The sequence below is a fragment of the Myotis myotis genome, unplaced genomic scaffold, assembly GCF_014108235.1.
Source record: "Myotis myotis isolate mMyoMyo1 unplaced genomic scaffold, mMyoMyo1.p scaffold_m19_p_11, whole genome shotgun sequence".
Classification (NCBI taxonomy): Eukaryota; Metazoa; Chordata; class Mammalia; order Chiroptera; family Vespertilionidae; genus Myotis; species Myotis myotis.
This window is the reverse complement of record NW_023416315.1, coordinates 37,066,241-37,088,448: the sequence shown is the minus strand read 5'-3', so window position 1 is coordinate 37,088,448 and position 22,208 is coordinate 37,066,241. Positions and strand designations below refer to the sequence as shown.

At 36.7% G+C, this 22,208-nt stretch overlaps 1 protein-coding gene across 7 annotated transcripts in view; it reads right to left on the bottom strand.

Annotated features, from left to right (window-relative positions):
- SGCE (sarcoglycan epsilon) overlaps positions 1-22,208 on the bottom strand; it is a 69,055-nt gene that overhangs the window by 20,212 nt on the left and 26,635 nt on the right. For all 7 annotated transcript variants that reach the window (XM_036328147.1, XM_036328146.1, XM_036328148.1 and 4 more), the window contains 4 exons: positions 21,744-21,866; positions 19,954-20,111; positions 13,090-13,162; positions 7,867-8,065 (listed from right to left, as the gene is read on the bottom strand). In XM_036328147.1, coding sequence (XP_036184040.1) covers positions 7,867-8,065; positions 13,090-13,162; positions 19,954-20,111; positions 21,744-21,866 — 553 coding nt within the window. The remainder of the gene's footprint in view (positions 1-7,866; positions 8,066-13,089; positions 13,163-19,953; positions 20,112-21,743; positions 21,867-22,208) is intronic.

Sequence of the window (22,208 nt, the reverse complement as noted above, 5' to 3'; positions counted from 1 at the left end):
AAGACAGATAATACGAAGTGTTGGTGAAGATATAAAGAAACTGAACTCTCCTAGTCTGCTGATGGGAATGTAAAACAGTGCAACTGGTTTGGAAAACAGCCTAGCAATGACTCAAAAGTTTAAATACAGAGTTACTGTGTGACCAGCAATTCCACTCCTAAGTGAAATGAAAATATGTGTCTACACAAATTTGTACACGGGTGTTTATAGAGCATTGTTCCTAATAGTCAAAAACTGAAAACAATACAAATGCTCATCAACTGAATGGATAAAAGATAGAATATTTATACATTAGAATATTAGCCAAAAAGAAGAATGAAGTGCTGATACATGCTACATCGTGGATAAACCTTTAAAACAGTATGCTAAGCAAAAAAAAAAAAACAGTCACAAATTCCATCCATATGAAATGTCCAGAATGTCCAGCATAGGGAAAATTAGAGAGATAGCAAGTGAGTAGTGGTTGCCTGGGGCTGGAGGGTGTGGTGGTAAGTGACTGCTAAATGGATGTGGGAGGGGGTTGTTGGAATGATGAAAATGTTCTAAAATGGACTCTGGTAATGATTGTACAACTTTGGAAATAAACTAAAAACGATTGAGTTATATACTTTAAATAGGTGAATTGTATGATATGTGAATTATATCTCAATAAAGCTTTTATTTTAAAAAATTAAAGCGCAGCACAAAAATTCAAAGCTATGTCAATGTAAGTATGAAGTCACACCCTGAGTTGATGACTGTGCCCAGAGTATGATTACATAAGCTCATTTGGTTGTTCTTATGTGAATTGTACATTTGAACTGAAAATTCTTTTAAAAGAACATTAAACAAAAACCATGATGCCTTTGGGAAGCAAATAGTATATACTATACAGAAACTGAAGATAAAATTAAAAACTGAGAACACACGTAGATGTGAGAAACCATTGGTAAAGTATGTAGGTGATCAGTGAATCTTAACATAGCTCATAGAAGCATGGAACAGACTGTTGAATCTCAGAGGGAAGGCGGGGGTGAGTGGATGGGTGGGAAGAGATCAACCAAAGAACAGGTACACATACATGCATAACCCATGGACACAGACAATGGTTTGGGGAAGGCCTGGGGTGGGGGCTGGCCAGAAGGGGTCAATGGGGAAAAGAAGGGGACGTATGTAAGACTTTCACAATAAAGATTTAAACATAGTTCATTTAAAACAAATTACTTGTAAGCTCCCTTATTAACTGCCTAGCAAAGACCATATTTTCCCTTGATATTGTGAAATGTATTTGTACATACAGAACTAAAATGAATATTTCTTACAACGGTCCTCTTGCTTTAACATGACACTGATTTGCATTTATAATTAATAATTTTTAAATTAATTCACTTCAAGATAATATAAGTGGGCATAAACATATGTTTTTGGTGCTGTGAAAAGTTTATTTTTTTCTCAAATTAAAAAGCAACACAAAACATTACATAAAACTTGGGATATAGGGACAGAATTAATATTACCAAGATAGCTATTTTCATTTTCCAACCTACTATGCAGCATATTTTTCAAATGCATATATTTAACCTAATTACAATTGTCTCTAAAATATAATTTTGTATCTTTTTTCACTTAATGCCTCATAAACATTCTCCCTATTGTACAGTCTTTGTAATTATAGATGTAAGGCAATATAAATTTTAAGTGCACATGATTTATTCAGCAATTATTTCAGAGTTGGACATGTAAGTTGCTTCCAATTTTTTGATGTTATAAATAATATGGCAAAGACTATCTCTGTGCATACTCTTTAATGTTACTATCTTGGAAGAGATGCCTAGAAGTGGAAACGCTTTTATGACAGTTGATACATACTGCCAAATTACTTTCATCTGTACTGGGATGATCCATAAGCTTCACAAACTTAATACGTTCCGAACTGAGCTCATCATCACCCCACCCCACCCCACCTCCACCTGTTCCTCCTTCTCTCTTCTTCTCTCTCGGTGATTGGCATGGCCAGATGCTCAAGCACCCTCATCTTTGAGTCCTGTCCTTCTTCCCACATATTCAACCCATCATCAGGCTCTGACATTCACCCTGAAAGAACTCTCATACGCGCCTGTCCACTCTGTGCCTTCTCACTGCTACAGCTCTAGTTCTAGTCACCATCACTTCCTACAGGGGATGGAGCAACAGTCCCTTAATAGTTCTCCTTGAACCCAGACTTTTTCGCTGTCCTCAGGGAGCCTATTTGCAGAATAAATACCTGAATGAAAAGCATCTTGCCAGTTTAAAAACACAAGCAGTAGAATATTTGACAGTTGCTAAGAGAGTAAATCTTTAAAATTCTTATTGCAAGAAAAAAGTGTGTAGCTATGTGTGGTGATGGATAGTAACTAAATTTACTGTGGTGATCATTTCGCTTTATCAGTATATATACATAAAGTCATTATGTTGTACACCTTAACTTATACAACATGTTAATTATATCTCAATAAAGCTGGGAAATCAGTTAATAAATAAAATACAAACAGGCTATAAATAATATGTTCAAGAAAAGTAGATATTGGAATTGCCTTGTAGGTAAAAAATAATGTGTGTATATATATGTGTGTGTGTGTGTATATATATTGTTTCTTTTGTAGAACCAGTAAGTTTCAACATGCTGGTTTTAAAAAGTAATGTTGCATGAGGCTATGTATAACAATAACTCTATATTATGCATGCCAAAAATTACATTTTCATAAGCTCTTGTTTTCCTTTCAGCTGGCTTTTTGATATATAGAAATTAAAATTTTTTATGAGGATGATTTTTACCTTTATGATTTTAGCAATCTATTTCCAAACATTCATATGTGTGTAAAGATATGACATTATCAAGGACAAGGCTCTCAAGCAGTGTTATCAAAACATGGTTCCTCAGATCTGATCTCAGGAATCGGTAAACACAAGATAGAACTTGTTCCTTATGAAGGTTTTTCTTCTTCCAATTTGAGCAACTCAATTTCCCTTGAGGGAAAACGCATTTGCTGAGGCATTTACACAGACAATGTGAAGAAATGAGAAACGGGTAAAAAATGTAAGTTAAAAGTCTGCCTTTTTCAGCAATAGCCAGATAAATGGGCCCAATGACTGTACTTTCTACCTAACTGTCCAAGGACTGAATGTATTTTATACTTTATTTTGTGTAGATGGGAGATAAGGACAGTTTAGAGTAGAATGTGTCTACATAAATAACGCATCGCCCGGGTACTCCTGAGCTCTTCCATGCGCCTCGATTCCTTCCTCTGTTCCCTACCCATTCTTTGTTCTGCCCATATGTGCAATCAATCAATCACCATAAAACTAAATAAATGATCTAATACAGAAGAGAAACAAAATAAAGGACACTTCCAGAGTCTACTAGTCCCACTGCTTGCTCAGTCCTCTCCCTGGAGAAGGAATGGATTCTCAGAAGAGGCAACGGGCACGCAGGCCCAGGCCTTTCTGGCTTCCTGGGCCTCCTGTTGGCAGAAAGGAGACATGTGGGTCTGCTCTGTTCTTTCATGTGGTAGGCTTAGCACGCCCACCTGCTAAAACGAAAACTTTAATATCAGCCATTTTCTGCAAAGGTCCCTAATGCTTCAGGATAAAAGCCGCACACCTTTTCCTGCTGCACAAGGCCTTAGGTGGCCTGGACTTGCCTCCTTGGTAACTATCACTTCTGGACCCCTACCCTCCATTTCCAAATCCACCACGCGTTCTTCTCCCTAAGGGCCCAAGCCGTTCCCTCACCTAGAATCCCCCTTCCTCATTTTTTGAGCAGGCTGATTTGTACTCACATTTTAAACTCGGGCCAGGCTCCAGTTCACCTCCTCTATGGACCCTTTTTAGGCATCCGCCCGACGTGGGAGGAGCACTCTTCGTTATGACAGCCTCAACGGTAGCATGGACCACACTTTGGTTTAATGTTCTGACTACTGTCTGCACCCTAATGGACTGTGAACATAGACTGTAATTTTAAAAAATGTTTTTATTTTATTTTATTTTTTTTGAGAGAGAGAGAGAGAGAGAGAGAGAGAGAGAGAGAGAGAGAGAGAGAGAGAAAGGGAGAGAAAGGGAGAGAAAGGGAGAGAGAAAGGGAGAAAGGGAGACGAAGAGAGAGAAAGAAACATCGGCTGCCTCCTCCATGCCTCCCACTGGAGATTGAGCCAGCAACCTGGGCATGTGCCCCAACTGGGAATTGAACCGATGACCTCTCGGTTCCTGGGTCAACGCTCAACTGCTGAGCTACACCAGTTGGGCCATAGACTGTAATTTTAAAGACACTGTACCCCCAGACTAATACACTATTCCCCCATAAAAAATACTTACAGAATACTAAACTATGAAAGAAAAGCATGAATGTATGCGTAGAACTTAGAAGACTAGTTATTAGACATCTAGCTGCACTGACTTCATGTATTTGTTTTTCAACTTACAAAAACAGATTCATATGGGTCTTCAATATTTTTTTATATTTAAACACTACTTTTAAAAATTCTTTCTGCTATCACCATCATTCCCTAAATGAAAGGATATCAAAGGCACATTATTTAAAAATAATGCACCCAAAATATCGAAGGTTCATTACTTATGAATAAAGGACAATCTTGTAAATCACCAAACATGGGGACAATTCAGCAGAGCACCAGGGACTGGCCCAGGATCATGACCTTGCATCACAGCGGTATTTGGCAGCCACTGACTTACATTCTCTTCCTCAAGTGTAACTTCTCTCTGAGGCCTTGGTAGGGCGGAGGGCAAACCATTAATTAAAGGGAGTACTCTGTGAGATTGTCTAGGAGAATAAACCAGGATTCTCTATTGCTGATTGGGGCTAGATCCACATGCTTTGGGAACCAGAGGAAATAGTGGTAGGTTTGACAATCTCTTATGAAAAGTGAGTATATTCTTTAATCCTCACACCCCATCATTCCCTTCATAGCCACCATTTACACCACATCACTCACCCCAGGTTGGCAGCTCTGCCATGCCTAGAATGAAATATGAACCTGCTCCTCTTGCCACCAGCTTTATCCCAGGCTAAATGCAGCCACCAGAGTCCTTAGCCTCTGGCTCCGCGACAGGAGCGAAAGCGGCACCAAGACCACACACTGGGAGAGAGCACAGTTGCCCTGGGGTTACAGGTCTGGCGAGTGAAAGGGAATCTTTCCAGGAGGCTCAGCGTTCCTTCGCAGGAGCTCACTTGCTTTGACATAAATCTTTATAATTGTTTTCTGTTAGATTGAGGAGAAGTTTGAAAGCTGTCAGTGAGTTCTGCAGGGATGAAAAATACGCATCAAGAAGAAAGAGGAGCTGGGATGCTGTTCAATGGGTTCTTGATGATTGACATTTAGTGGTGCTTGGGCTGTGCAGGGACTGGCTGTAAGCTTACTCTGAGGGTCTACCATGTGAGTTTCTCTTCCTCATCGACCATAGATAGCAAATATGGAAACATCTGCAATTACTGGATTATGGCTGCCATGAGAAATAGAAAAATATTTCATGAATTTTTTTTTAAAAGATCAGAGATTGAGGCTTATGCTACGTATAAAGTAGAACACATATTTAGGTACTTAATTAGTACTTCTGAAGTGTATATTTTTTAAACAAAATTTTATAAAAGGAAGGGATGGTTATTTTTCTTTTGCTATCTCTGGCCCTATCTCTTGATCTTTTCACTATTTCATTTTTAAAAGGGATTTGAAGCCCATGTTATTTTCAAAAGAAAGTACAGAGGCAAAAAGTTTATTAAGTAAATTAGTAATTATGATATACACCATTAAAAAAGAAAGGAAGGCACAAGAGATGAGTTAAGCATTGGACTTATTTCTAAATTTAAGGCAACAGGGGTTTAAAAAAATTTGTTACCACAACATTAGATAACAACTGAAGAAAATATGCAAAATCATTCCCAGGGACAAGTTTTCTTCTGGAATTATACTCAAGGAGGATTTTAATTAATTAGTGCTTGTAGAGGGATATTGGGGTAATAGAGTTGGCTTTGGGTATAATTTATAGAAATGCTATTTTGAAAGACTTTTTGAATACTTTGTAAAGGTTATGGCTTAACATTAAATTAAAACTCACGGAAAGCATTTCAAGTTGAGAAGGGATCTAAGACCAGGTCCAAATGCATGCCATGGGACTGACTCTCTCAAATGTCTGATAGCACATGCCACCCTCTAGCAGGTGTTGGGGGTCAGTCAGCTAATGACCGAATTCTCCAACAAGTACTTGAGGGACAAAAATTCCGTTCTTAATTTAGAGTCACATGCTCAGACCCAGCCCTAGACTCAAAGATTCAGAATCCCTGGGGGAATCAGCGGTTGGAACCTAGCTGTATTTTTATTAAGGTGCCTACTGACAAGTCTCAGGCTAGACATAGCTGGGAAGCACTGTTTTAGGTGGGAGTTTGGTTCAGAGAGTTATTTAGTTCAATGTAGTTTAGTTGTTTCCAAAAGTGCCTCAGTGGGTGGGGCCTGCACTAGTGAGTGGAGAAGGGCTGCACCCAGGTGAGAGCACCAGTGTAGGAACCTCTACCAATGCCTGGCTTTCATGGTGCTCCCTCCAACATCTTCGCTCACTGTCTGGACAATCATCATAGAACACATGACTTTAACAAATGTTGAAAATATTCCCCATTTGGAGAAGGTGTTCTGGGGAGATACCTCTGTTCATTTCTTTCCACAGTTCTCTCTTAATTACTCAGAGAATCAGGTTGTAACTCTGACGTAAACATTTGAATTCTAGAATTACGTTTTCACGGAAAAAGCCACCCAAAAAACGAGATTAAAGCAACACTTCTAAGTGTGCTTGGCTGGCTTCAGAACACATTACTGTAACATAGCAGGTACAGTTTCATTCTGAAATTTGTGAGCTGGACTTGACAGCTCACCGCTCAGCCCTTACCCTGCTTCTGCCTACTCCCTCATACTTTAGTTACGTCTACTTGTGATATTTTCCCTTATTTCCAACAACGTCCTCCTTTATAGCTGTCCTTAAATTTAATACTTATTAATTCAGGCATTCTAGGTAATTCCAGATATCATCTATGTAAAAATGTTATCAGGAATATAAATGAAGGAGTTGGAAAGGGAATATGCTACCCAAAATATAACTCATTCCATATCTCATGTGTTTATAGGATCTGCTTCAACCTACAGATTAAAAATTAAAGATCAAAGTCTAGCTGACACTGACTTTTCAGTTTGCCCAGGTATAGGAGTGCTTCTGAACCTCTGTAAGGCTTGGGAACAGATAAATCTCTTTCAAAAGCACTGTTGCACTTCACCATTGTGACAAACTAGAGGGAGAGTAAACTCCCCATGGGAGCAAATGAGGAGGTTGAGGCACAGAGGAAAGCAGCATTTCGCCCAACGTCACCCAGCTTGAAAATGACAAGGCCGGGCTTTAGAAATAGGTCTCAAATCCGCTTCAGCCACCAGTCACTGACACATGGTGGAAAGAATGTTAAAGGCAAAGAAATAGTTTCCTAGAATAAAGTTACAGCATTCTGCATGTCCTGTCTCAGCTGATAACTGGGGCATCAATGTCCTTTGAAATTCCGGGTCCTAAATAATCAGTTTCTCTACAGAAGGTACAAAAGACTCAGCGCTGTAATTTATGATTGCTGATCCTGATCTACAATTAGATTTCACAGGACCTGGAACATCAGATATAAAGAACCGTTAACATAACCTCTTTATCAATACAGAAAATTGCTAGCATTTTCATATCTTTACAATACCCATATCTTATTTTTTTTAAAAAAAAATGCAATAGACCATCTTCCATCTATAATAAGTATGATAAGATCACCATATTTAAAAATTCATATTGAAGGCAACAAGATAAAGGTCTGCTTACCCCTCCTTCATGTCATTGATAGGGAGCGGAACCCTGCCGCCCCTGTCCAGGGCCGACGTGATGTTTATGGCATTCAGACGCTCCGGCTGCCACACATTTTTCACCGCCCCAAGGAAGTCTCCAAGAACCTCGCTGGCCAGCATTTCTTCTACATTCATATTTTTAATGAAGAATTCCGCTTGGTATGGTAACGGGAAATCTAATTTTGGTGGATAAGGGTATGCACAGCTTTAGTGAAGTGGTTTTTGGAAAGGGAAACAAAAGAACAATTCTGGACTTGTTTATTTCTGTCACAGTCTGCCTTTGGAAAATGATATTAATCCTGACTTTAAAGGCTTTCTGTATAACAGGGATGTATCTAAAAATATACATTTGACACAGAATTTTATCTACCATGCATTACAATTCAAGGGCAGAGAATAATTATAGGATTTGGTAAGAAGAAAGAAGAAAAGGCCAAATCAGCCTCCAACTTGCCAATGACCTGCTGGCCTCCTTTCTTGCCTCACCCAGGCAGAAGGGGCACTTCCGGAACGCAACATGGGCAGGAATAATATTTTTGTATTAATAGTGTTTTTAAATTAACAGATCTTTTTCAAATATATTGTCTCATTGAATCATTACAACCCTAAGTAGTGCTATTCCTTAGGCACAGAGCAACATTCTTTCCAAATAGAGAGAACATCATAAAATATCAGTACTTGCTTGTGGCTTGTTGGTATATGATTTGAAATAACACATTTTTAATGTGCAGTATAGTCATGCATTGCTTAACAACAGGAATACACACTGCATTTCGCATTCTGATAAATGAGTTGTGCAAACATCCTAGAGTGCACTTACACAAACCTGGATGGTACAGCCTGCTTACACACCTAGGCTGAACGGGATGGCCCACTGCTCTTAGACTACAAGCTTGTACAGCAAGTCACTGCACTAGACACTGTAGGTAGTTATAACACAATGGAAAGTATTTGTGTGTCAAAACATATAGTAAAACTATAGTATATTGTACCTGAGACTAGTATAAAATAATATTGAATGTAAAGCAAAGTTGACAAATAAAATAAAAAATTATGGTATACAAGATAAAAATTGTTGTACCTGCATAATACCCTTACCATGAACGGACCTGGCAGGACTGGAAGTTGCTCTGGGTGGGTCAGTGAGAGGTGAGCGAATGTGAAGGCCTAGGATATTAACTGTCCACGACTGTAGTCTTTATACAACTTTACCCTTAGGCTACTCAATTTATTTAAAACAAGAGCTTAGCATTGTGCTACAATGTCACAATGGCTACAGTATTACTAGGTGATAGAAATTTTTCAGCTCCATTACAGTCTTATGGGACCATGTCCTCTCTGCAGTCCAAAATGTTGTTATGTGATGCATGGCTGTATTTTGGAGCATGCTAAAACATTACAGAGTACTTTTTACTAAAATAAATATTGATTATATTTTCAATAAAAATTCTGAAATTATAACAATATTACTATTTTGTTCACTCCGTAATTAAGTATTCTAGAAAAGTTATATTTTAAAGTTCTCATTAAATTCCTTATCTCATACAGATTTAGCTTTCCTCTTCCCTAATATCTCATAAATATTTCTCTCCAAAGATTTCAAAATTAATATTTTAAAACAATCGAATGTCCAATTCATACTCTCAATAAAGAGTAAATATAATTTATTTCATTTTCTCAAATGTTATTCTTGAACTGTAAGTCATCATCTCCCTTGTTCTAATTGTTATATTAAGATAAAAATAGCTTTCTTTTTGTTTAATACTATTTCTGTAATAATAAAGGCTTCTTTTTTATTAATACTTACAAACTAATGGATTGAGGTGAATTGTCACATTTATTACTCACAACCAGAGCGTGAGTAGGTCTTTGTGTTGTTCTCCATTCTTTCAGAAGGGGAATCTGATCCTTGAGGTCCAGAAATTTACCATCATTTGAATTTATATGACTTTTATCTAAGCTAAGGGAGACTATATACAAGTGCTCCTCTTTAGCAATTACTATCATAATATAAACAGGTTGGTTAACTAAATTCTTCCTTTAAAAGGAAAATGTTTCTGGACTATACACAGAGTAATTTATTCTATGTATACACCCTCTGACTTATTTCATTAAAACTCATATCTATAAAGTATTCCACTCTTACATAATAATAAAAACAAAAAATAAAAACTACACAATAAACAACTGAAATCGTGATGACCTCATTTCTTATGAAGCCACTTTAATATGAAAGGGTACATGCCTGTGGTGATGTCAGGGTAGACAGTCTGGCTTTAAAGTTTTCAAGAGAGTTTCTAGAGTGTGGCATCTCTTCCTAAAGAATGAGTTCTCCAAGGCCCTAATCACAGAAGGTTCTTTACTCATTTCCGAGACTGTCATTTATGCTGCTTATGGTTATGTTAGATTTGCTTGATGTACAGGCCATCTGCAATCTTCTAAAATGTGAGATATATATTCTCTTTTATGTAGACAAGTTTCCTGTTTCATATAGAAACATTTCCTGTTTCTTACAGATAAACAGTAGCTTAATCATACTACATTTTCCCCCATACCAAGAAATGGTTGTGCAGAAATATGTCATGAAGAACAGTGTCTTGGCAATAAATGACATTTATAAATAATGCCAAATACAGTTTTTGAGCATGCGAGAAGTCTACCCTCTATTAATTTCATTCAGTGTTTTTACATCCACTGTGCAAAACTTGTTTCTTATGACCCATGTTACTTTTTGGAGAACTGTTTCTTGGCTTTTCCTAATCCATGTGACCCCACTTTGCCGTTCCTTTATGAGACCGGCTGCCGCCACGCCTCTCAGCGGCTCCGGGCTGTGCAGCTGCCTGCTGTCTACCCGGCCAAGCGTGGCTGCCAGGACTCCCAGAGATGAGTCACTCAAGCTTTCTAACTTTGGGGAAATCCCAGGCCTGCTATATTTGGACATCACAGAGGCCAAGGGAGCAGTAGGCCAAGAGATTGGTGGCAGGCCTCCGAGGTACTGAACCCAGTATAAAGAATCACTCTGTGTCCTCTCCTTCAATAGCTCCAGGCTGTGTGAGTCTCCAGGACTAATTTCCCATTAGGCCTCTCCAAGCAGGAGACAGCTGGGCAAGGAGTCAGGCGGAGCGTGATTATCCTGATAGGCAACTCTTATTTCTTTTCCTAACTTTCTCTGGAAGAAATGGCATGTACGGAGGTCAGGCTCCAAGATGCACATCCGAGAGCCCATATCAATTCCATCTATACCAGCAAGGACAAATGCATGCCACTTGGCTCCCTGGTTTTCAGAGCTTGGGGCCCCAGAACCCTCTGTGAAAAGCAGTAGAGCAGCTCTGTCAGGAGTAAAAACCCAAAATCCATCTACTCTTCCTCCCTCGTCAACACATTTCAAAACCCCTATTTTTAGATAAACAGCCCCTAAAGCCACCTTTTAATTCTATAGCTGTGTAGCGGTGTTCCACTAGTGTCTGCTTGGACATGGGTCCCCACACACCAATAACACCTATTAGGATGCCTGTGGACTCTATATCCACAGGACCGAGAGAAGACTTGAGAAAGAAGAGGTTCGAACTACAGACTAATAGGGACTCCCATACCTGACAAAGGGCTTTGAGTCACTCTGAGAGCGTAAGGGTGAGGTGAGTGACCCAGGCTCGCTGTCAGGTAACTATATAACTAACTGTACTGTTGAAGTCCTTAGGAAAAGGAAACTTTGCAATTATTCTGTTCATTAAGGGCATTCTAATTCTATTAGACTGGATGCAAGCATCCACATACAACTGGAGTCAAGTACAAGTCTCACTGACCCAAATGTCAATACCTACCAAAGCCCTCGGGAAGTGAAAAAGTGGACAGGGAATTTTCTGTCCAAGCCTACAGAACCGGCACTGGGACTTGCTTTGCATATATGAAGGTCATTCACAATTTCAAACTAGCAGATTTGTTGTCTGCAACTGATATTGCTATAACCCCTGGGAAAAACTCATGTAAAGGCGTTCAAAGTCTTCAGGCAATTTCCTCAATTTTTTTTCGAATTTCCTCAATTTTGGATTGCATTATCAAATCTATAGAAATTGTTTTCTTTTGTATAGTATAAAAGCAACTTTTAACCTAGCCTTAGCTGAATTATCACACAATCCAAATTAGTAGGTTCTGATAAAGTTTTTTGTGTTTGCTCATTTGTTTTTAATTGTACTGGTACATAGGAGAATCCCCCTACCCAGGGTACACACTGTTTTCCTGCTTTCAGGAGGGAAAATGCCATGTCCATTCTCCTCCTGTTACCCTCATTCATAAATAATACCTGGTACAGAGAGGAGTACCCCATGATATATACATTTTAACAGCAAAGTTTTTAGTTGGTATGTATTTTTCCCAATCAAGTGCCAAAATAGGGTCAAATATTTGAAAGTGTAATTCTTGGAGTAGTCCCTGGGTCCTTCCAAATCCTCGGGAATCACTTATAATTTGAGCATATGTAACTCTAAATTGCTGATGGAGTCTGGCAATTACTGATGCATGATTAGCTATTAGGAAGTAGTGTGTGACCCAAATTACAGTTTACTTCTGTCCATCAATAACTCCTTATCTATACAAAAAAAACTATGATAAGTTTTAAAGTAAAATAATGAAACTAGCTAATAATTACTGATTGTGTACTCTGTGCTCAGTCCTAAGTGAAGCACATTTCATGCCTAATTCATGGAATCTGTATCCCAGACTGATAAGAGCAATTTTATTCTTAGTTTTATTTTACAGATAAGGAAAACAAGGCCTGAAGAAATAAGTGGCAACCTAACACAGTGGTCGGCAAACTCATTAGTCAACAGAGCCAAATATCAACAGTACAACGATTGAAATTTCTTTTGAGAGCCAAATTTTTTAAACTTAAACTATATAGGTAGGTACATTGTTATTAATTTAATTAGGGTACTCCTAAGGCTTAGGAAGAGCCACACTCAAGGGGCCAAAGAGCTGCATGTGGCTAGTGAGCCGCAGTTTGCCGACCATGGCCCTAACACATCATGGTATTTATAACAAATTAAATATTGCTTAGTTTTCTTTTCTACATTTTACTATTTCATTAGTTATATTAGATATCTGGTACTTTAAAATCTTTAACTATATTTTACACAGACATAAAATATAATGAAATATTCTTGTAAACAAAGAAGCAATCAGCAACACATTTTTTCATACCTACCTTCTGCTGACATTATATTAATTATCAAATTATGCCTTGCAGTCTCAAAGGTACGCCTATTGTAGGCAGTTATCTATCGGAAAATGAAAATCATATTAAAAAAGTGAAATGTTATTTGGAAAATAAAATTCATTAAGGACAAAATGAAAACATACTGTCCTTTCCATTTTCATGATTTGTTTATATACTTACAAAATATTCCTTCTCTGTGCAATAAGAACTCAGAGCTTTTAGCAATATTATGGGAAGAGAAATCATTAGTCAGGTCTATTTAGCATGCCAAAACAAGTTAAAATCAGAGAGACTCTTTCACGGAAGACCGTTAAGTGCTCATCACAATGCAGAGGTACCATTAGTAAATGGATTAACCATTATGAATTACTTACCAGTGCCATTGTAAAATTTCAAAAACACCAAAACAACTTTTATTTTTGTACTTTTAAATGAAGCTTAAGGATTGTACTGGAAAGGACACATTAAAACAAGCACATCTCTGTGTTGTTTGCACACCAACCAGTCAAAAAAAATGTCATGAATAACCCTTGGGAAATCACATCTCCACTTATGATGGGAGTAAAACAGTAAGGGTCATGGTCTATAAAGCTTATGGCACATGCTCAAAAACACAGATCAATCCCTTTGTACAGTCAAATATTAGTGAACATTTGAAGAGCCAATGACCTCACATCAAAGTCAACTCAGAAATAGCCACTGCAAACAGCAAACAAAGCGAAGGCCAAAACCAGAATAATAGTTCAAAAATCAAGGAAAAATTAACTTTATGACAGATAGGAAATCGTTCAGACAGGTCTGCAGTACCTCAAAAACCCCAAAAACTAATAGATTGTGCAAAGTCTTAGCATCCCGGCACCAGCCTTCTGACAGTGATTACAGCTGTGGTTGACACTGAGAAAAAAAAGTAGAACAAACTGACTCATAAAAGAAATATCTTGCTCATTTTAAAATGAATACCAAAGAACTTGTATGCATATATGCATAACCCATGGACAGAGACAATAGTGCAGTGAAGGCCTGAGGAGGGGACGGGAGTGGGAGGGAGAAGGTCAATGTGGGGGAAAGGGGGGACATCTGTAATACTTTCAACAATAAAGATAAATTTTAAAAAATAAAAACAAATAGTAAAGATTTCCATAGCATCATAGAGCTTTAAATAAAATAAATTACACTCAGAAATATTTATGAATACAGTAAAAATCAAAATTTTGGAGTAATTCCAAACCTTTAATAATATTTAAAACTATATATTTTGAAAAGCAGACTATTACACAAAGTTAAAAGAACTCTCCCCACAATCTGTCGGATTTCTGTTGGATTTAATGACTTCCTACCTATATTTTTTGGACACATGATTAATGAGATTAACAATGAAATAAAGACTAAAGACTAGTCATTAAAATGAAGTAGGAACTCTGTTCACAAAGAAGCAAATGAAAAAAATGTAATAAAGATTTCATTTAGGAATTTTCATGCTTTTAAAAGTTCACCCTGCAAAAAACTTAATCATTCTCACTGAGAAAAAAAGCATCAATCTTCTACTATTTGTTGTAATATCTCAAAGTTAAAGCTCAGAAAGAAATATTAGACATTTGCAAATGAATGGCAATATTTTTATGGGTAGCCTTTTCTAATTATCACAAATCTCAATATTGTAAATTTCATGAATTGTAATGTGATTGTTTTTAAAAATTCACAGCTACTATAGGGAGTGAAAACCATTCCATGAATTAGGAAGAATAATTTTATTATCTAAATTTATATTTAATGTTTAATGTTAACAGTTATAACAGAATACAGTCCTCCTATCACTTCTAATGAGATATTTAAATACTGTATTAATCTCAATCAAATTTACTGAGGTATATGTGTGTGCATGCTTTTGTGGGTTGTTGTTTTGTTTTGTTTTTTGGTGCCTGCTTTTTTGCTTCCCTATGTTTAGAAGAGTGGCTCATCTAATTCAGATGCTTAATAAATATCTACAGAATAAATTAAGCAGAGTTATATGATTATATATTAGTTGAAGATATGTAAAACTTTTTTGACTATACTACTAATAGAATATTTTAAAATTGTAAATATATTACTATATATGGATATAGAAATGAGTTTTTTACTACTTGTGCTAGATGAAAAATATGCTATATTTTCATCATTATATTTCTGGCATATTATTTGATACATATTGATAATGTTATCTCTTAGTTATAAGGTATAAGAACATAATGAACCCCTGTGAATCCTCGCACAACACATGTATTTCTCTATCTTAGCCCCTTGCCTCTCTCCAACCATAAATACCATTTTGAATTTTGTATTTATCATCACCTTCATTTTAAAAATAGCTTTATTATAAATGCATGTATGCTTAAAATATTTAATTTGCTTGTTTTTTGAGCTTTATAAAAAATGGTAAGCTGTATGTAATCTTCTGGGACTGGTATTTTCTTATTCAACATTATGTTTAAAACATTTATCCATGAGACTGGGCAAGATTAAGTTCAGTGTTGCTGTAAACATTAACTGTGTGACTAATTACTCCACAATTTAGTTATCTATTCTGTTGCTGATGAACTTTTGGGTCACCATTGCTTTGTGGGATATATATGTGTGTGTGTATATATATACACATATGTATATATCCTTCCTGTTTGTGTGTTGTCTTTTTTTTTTCTTTTTTTTTAATTAAATCTTTATTGTTCAGATTATTACATTTGTTCCTCTTTTTTTTCCCCCCATAACTCCCCTCCTCCCAGTTCCCGCCCCACCCTCCGCCCTCACTCCCCACCCACTGTCCTCATCTATAGGTGCACGATTTTTGTCCAGTCTCTTCCCGCATTTCCCACACCCCTTTCCCCCCCAGGAATAGTCAGTCCATTCCCTTTCTATGTCCCTGATTCTATTATAATCAACAGTTCATTCTGTTCATCAGATTATTTATTCACTTGATTCTTAGATTCACTTGTTGATAGATGCATATTTGTTGTTCATAATTTGTATCTTTACCTTTTTCTTCCTCTTCCTCTTCTTAAAGGATACCTTTCAGCATTTCATATAATCCTGGTTTGGTGGTGATGAACTCCTTTAGCTTTTCCTTATCTGTGAAGCTCTTTATCTGACCTTCAATTCTGAATGATAGCTTTGCTGGATAAAGTAATCTTGGTTGTAGGTTCTTGGTATTCATCGCTTTGAATATTTCTTGCCACTCCCTTCTGGCCTGCAAAGTTTCTGTTGAGAAATCAGCTGACAGTCGTATGGGTATTCCCTTGTAGGTAACTGAGTTTCTTTCTCTTGCTGTTTTTAAGATTCTCTCTTTATCTTTTGCTCTTGGCATTTTAATGATGATGTGTCTTGGTGTGGTCCTCTTTGGATTCCTTTTGTTTGGGGTTCTCCGCGCTTCTTGGACCTGTAAGTCCATTTCTTTCACCAGGTGGGGGAAGTTTTCTGTCATTATTTCTTCAAATAGGTTTTCAATATCTTGCTCTCTCTCATCTTCTGGCACCCCTATAATTCTGATGTTGGTACGCTTGAAGCTGTCCCAGAGGCTCCTTACACTATCCTCGCATTTTTGGATTCTTTTTTCATTTTGCTTTTCCGGTTGGGTGTTTTTTGCTTCCTCGCATTTCAAATCATTGACTTGATTCTTGCGCTCCTCTGGTCTGCTGTCGGGAGTCTGTATAATATTCGTTATTTCAGTCCGTGTATGCTTAATTTCTAGTTGGTTCCCCAATATAAGATGGAGGGTCTCATTAGTTTTCTTGTAGATCTCATTAAGTTTATCGGCGGCTTCTAAACAGTTCTTGAGAGACCTTAAAAGTGTGGTTCTGAACTCTATATCTTCCATTGACAATTTTGTCCTGTTTCTTTGTCTCCGCATTTTGTTATGCTTCCTTGGTGCACCCCCTAGTGGTCTTTGTTCGCAGTCTTATAGTTAAATCTTGATTGTTGTAGCTAATTCCAGGGAGGGTTTGACCTCCAGGCCAAGTGGCTATGAGAATCAGCTGTGTCAGCAGTGAGAGAACTTCTGTCCTCTAGGGAGGTGCTAATCTAGCCTTTGCCTGAGGCTATCCGGCAAATGCCTGTGTGCAGGGCTTGGGCGGGGCGGGTCGAACAGGATCAACAGGGTGGGCCGGAGAGAGCAGTTATGGCGGCTCTCAGTCCTGCCTCTCTGAGTCCCAGCACCCGCTGCAAAGCTCAGAGAGAAAGCTGCACTCGCTCTGACGGAAGCCAGACAGTCCCGCTTCTCCCGTTTGAGTCTGGGTCCCTAAAGACTCGCCCGGATCTGGAGCTCAGAGTCTGCGACTCCCTCCCGATTGAAAACGCCAACCGCGCCCTCCGCCGCCAGCCCGCTCACGCACTCCGCACCTCAGAATTTGACTTTAGCACTGCGCCTCCTCTGAGTTTCCGTATGCGTTTCTCTTTCCTCCTAGTTGTAGGACTTCCACTCAGCCAGCGTTCCTGTGGTTCTGGGTGATGTCCCTTCCGTTTTTTGGTTTCACTTTTGAAGTAGTTGTTCAAAGCAGCAAACTCCGGCGTTAGCCTATGCCGCCATCTTGGTTCTTGTTGTCTTTTTTTTAATGGCTTCTTTGGTGAACAGAAGTTCACAAGTTTAATATAGCAAAAATTTATCAACCTTTTCTCTTAAATAAAAATGGTTAGTTATTATTTAAGAACTCCTTCCCTACCCCAAACTCAGAAAATTCTTTTATACTATCATATAATAGCTTAAAATTTTGCTTTTCACATTTAAATCCTCAATCTAGACTTGAGTTTGATATTTCCGATGAAGTAAGAATCTAATTTTATGCTTGCCATATAGCTAACCAATTGTCTGAGTCCCATTCAATAAATAGGTATCCTTTCTCCAATGACCTGATGACATGTGGCACCATCTCTTCAGATATGTACCATTGTTCCACATGAGACAGATGTGGTTGTCAATACCTTCAATGTTTTGATGCACTGTTTCTTCTGCCTAAGACAGCCTTCCTTCTATTTTGTGAAGTGAATTCCTATTTACCCTCTTACAACTCTTCATCAAACAGCACCTTGTTATTATAACAGTTATGTTGTGTTGGCTAAATAGGCGTTTCCACTTCAGTGCTCCAACTCCTGGACTCACCTGTTATTCATCCTTCTATATCACCAGCACCTATCCTAATGCTCAGTACATAAGAGAGGTTCATAAAATATCTGCATAATGACTGTATTTCAGTGAACATGAAATTTGAAATTAAAATAAGGAGCAGATAAGTTTGCACTTATTTTCTTAAATATAATTCATATTATAGTAATCTATTTCTTTTAAATGTCTTAATTTTTTCCACTAATTTGGATTGCCCTTTTTTTTATATAAAAGCTGAGAGAAAAAAACTGAAATGACACACACCAATGGAACCAGATTAAGAACTCCCAAACCACATGTGTATGGGCAAATAATTTTTGACAAAGGAGCCAAAAACATACCATGAAGAAAATAAAGCCTTTTCAATAAGTGGTCCTGGGAAAATTGGAAAGCCAAATGCAAAAGAATGAAACTGGACTATAATCTGTCACCATGTACAGAAATTATTTCAAATATATTTAGGATCAAAGACCTAAATATAAGATCTGAAACAGTAAATTACATTGAAGAAACATCGGTACTAAACTTATGGAACTGGGTCTTAGAGAAGACTTTATTAATTTCACCCCAAAGACAAGGGAAGTAAAGGCAAAAATAAATGAATGAGACTATATCAAACTAAAACGCTTGTGCACATCCAAAGAAACCACCAACAAAACAAAACGGCAGGCAACCTAATGGGAGAAGATACCTGTAAACAACAGCCTGACAAGGGATTAATAACCAAAATATATAACAAACTCATACAATTCAACACCAAACATTCCCACTTAAAAATGAGCAGAGGACCTGAACAGACACTTCTCCCAAAAAGATATACAAATGGCAAACAGATATATGAAAAGATGTTCAGCTTCACTAGCTATTAGGGAAATGCAAATCAAAACTATAATGAGATACCACCTCACACCTGTTAGAATTGCTATTATCAACAAGACAGGTAATAATAAGTGTTGAAGAGGTTGAGAAGAAAAAGGAACCCTCATTCACTGTTGGTGGGAATGTAAACCGGTATAGCGACTATAGAAAACTAGTATGGAAGTTCCTTAAGAAAATTAAAAAGAGAGTTTTCATATGACCAAGCAATCCCTCTTCTCTGCACCCACTCCCAAAATTTGAAAACACTTATTCAAAAAGATATATGCACCCATTTTGTTCAATGTAGCATTATTCCCGGTGGCCAAGACATGGAAACAACCAAAATGTCCTCTGATAGATGATTGAATAAAGAAGATGTAGTAGATATATACAATGGAATACTACTGAGTCATAAGAAAAGATGAAATACTGCCATCTGCAACAACACAGATGGACCTTGAAACTGTCATGCTAAGCAAAATAAGTCAGTCAAAAAAAGCTAAGAACCATATGATTTCACTCACATATGGGATATAAAACTGAAACTCATAGACACAGACAACAGAGGGAAGGGGTATTGGGGGCCAAATATATGGTGGGTACACAATGCAATATACTGATCCTGTATCATAGAAATATACACTTGAAACCAATCTAATCTTATTAACCAATGTCACCCCAATAAATTTAATATAAAAGACTTTGGAAATTCACAGAAAGGAATGGTACATTTCCAAATGCAATCTACAGTGTTTCCGTGCATAAAATACTGGAAACTATTGCCTTGTAATTTTAATTCCAAAATTTGAAACTCAAATTACCAAAAAATATATATATATACAATTTTGCTCATTCTAAGACATTACCTCAATGATTGTTGGTTTCCCCACATTTTCAGCTGTTGGAGACCCATACAGGACTCCATCACTATACGGTGTCCTTTGGATATATCGAAGCCATCCAGGTCGGTCTGGATAACCCATTAAATTTGTGTTAAATGTTATGGGATCATTACTAATCTCTCCTAGATAAGAAACACAGAATTAAAATACAAGTTAGTTATTTTCACACATGTTGCTTTGGTAGTTTCAATCAAAATATTTCTGTCTTAAAATTTTTTTTTTACATTTGTAGCAAACTAAATACACACACACAAAGCCAAATCCATCTGGGAATTCAGATTAGGGCCTCATGTAAAGAAAAAATCCTTTTGGTTGTTCCGTTTGTCTAGAAATCTAATGTAACAAAGAAAGCAAATTCATACAACTTCAGAGGAATTTTTCTTTTCTTTTTCTTTTTTCTTATTTTGGTCACTTAGGAGTGGGAAAGTTTTACCAATAAGATAACTATCTTTCAGAAAAATCTCCCAATCATGTTGAGGTGTTCATTTCTTGTGAAGCCTTTCTTTCATGAAACTCTGGACACTATCAAACTAATCTTAAGGAATATCTCAAAATTATAAAAATATTATTTTAAAACAAAAATGATGTAATTTTAAAACAATGGAGGATGAGTTGAAAAAAAGTGTTACAAATCCAAAAGAATTGTAATAATGACAACATTTACTAATGATAAATAATAATAATGGCATCATTTATTAGCATGTACCTGGCCCTGTTACTGTACCTAGATTTTACAGGCACTACAGTATTTCATCTGATTTTGAAACATACCTATAAAAGTAGTACTATCATTAGCCCTAATCTTGTTGATGAAATCTGTAGTTTTCCATGCTATGTAACTTCTCTGTGGTCATGTTATGTGGTAAAACTAGAATTTAATCTTGGCTGACTCCAGAAACTATGCTTTTAACTACATGTTTGCTTCTCAAATATTAGAGTTTGCTCAAAGGTTTAGCTAAATAGTTTTGCAACATAGAATACCACATTAAAAAACATTTTTTAAGTAACTGATAAAAATACTACCTTTTATTCTAGAATGCTGTTGATAACATGGTTAACTATATTTTATGACTGTTTTCAGGTATGCTTTTCATTATATAATATACAAAAATAGTGTTCATACTAATTATAATGCTCTAATTTTCAGAAAATTCATTTTTATTTGTTACTTAAAAATTATAATAATTTAATACATTTTTTCTTGCCAGTCTTTCTATGTCTTCATTGAGTTCATAGCATTTGTCACAAAAATGTAAGCCAATAGTGAGTCAAATAAGACTTTGCAATTGGTATTACTTTAAAGGAAAAATTAATCTTTTATATAAAATTATTTCATATTATAAAAGCTTTTTTAAGAACTTTCTTAATACCATAGTTCATTTTCTTCTATAACATATGTATAGGTTTCTAAAAATCAATGTACTATGTAAGATTCGAAGTTTTAACATGAAAGTCATAATTATATAACTATAATTATTTCTATGCAAATACAGGTACATCATTTGTCAGAAGCACAAAGCTCAAGATTGGGAAACCAAAAATATGCTTTCTTCAAAATCAAAAATGAATTATTTCCTTCTGCAATTAAATTTATAACCTTAGGATGGAAAATAGCCTACAATGACCAATTTATCATGCACCCAAACCATTTCAAATGTTAACAATGTCTTATCATATGTCACCTAGATTATACATACTGAACAGAAAGGAAAATGTAGTAAATCAATCACTTTGTCCCCCCATTGAAGACATACCAGGTTTGGGGTAAGGTGGAAATTCTCCCTTAAAAGACTCTCTTTCCAAAACATGAACAAAGAGGACACCAGCAGATGGGTACACATCGCGATCAGAGTGCACCTTCGAGAAGATGGTGTACACTGAAAACGAAGAGGGAAGAAAGGAGATTGACAAATAATGAGATATGCTCTTGACAATTCACTTACCCTGTAAGGAAGGGAAAACTAAAGCAACATGCAACATATTGTTAAGAAATTTGTTTTAAAGGGAAGTGATTTTAGAACAAAACATCAAACAACTAACTCTTCCGACTTGACATGTTTAGAGACTTTTAAAATACCGTGTAAACAAAATTAGGCACATTTTAATGTTTTAAATTGTTATTAAATAGTGAAAACATTCATAACATCTTTTTGGTGATTTCATTGCAATTATTACCAGCAAAATGCATCATAAGAACTGACCAACTACCTAATTGCTAC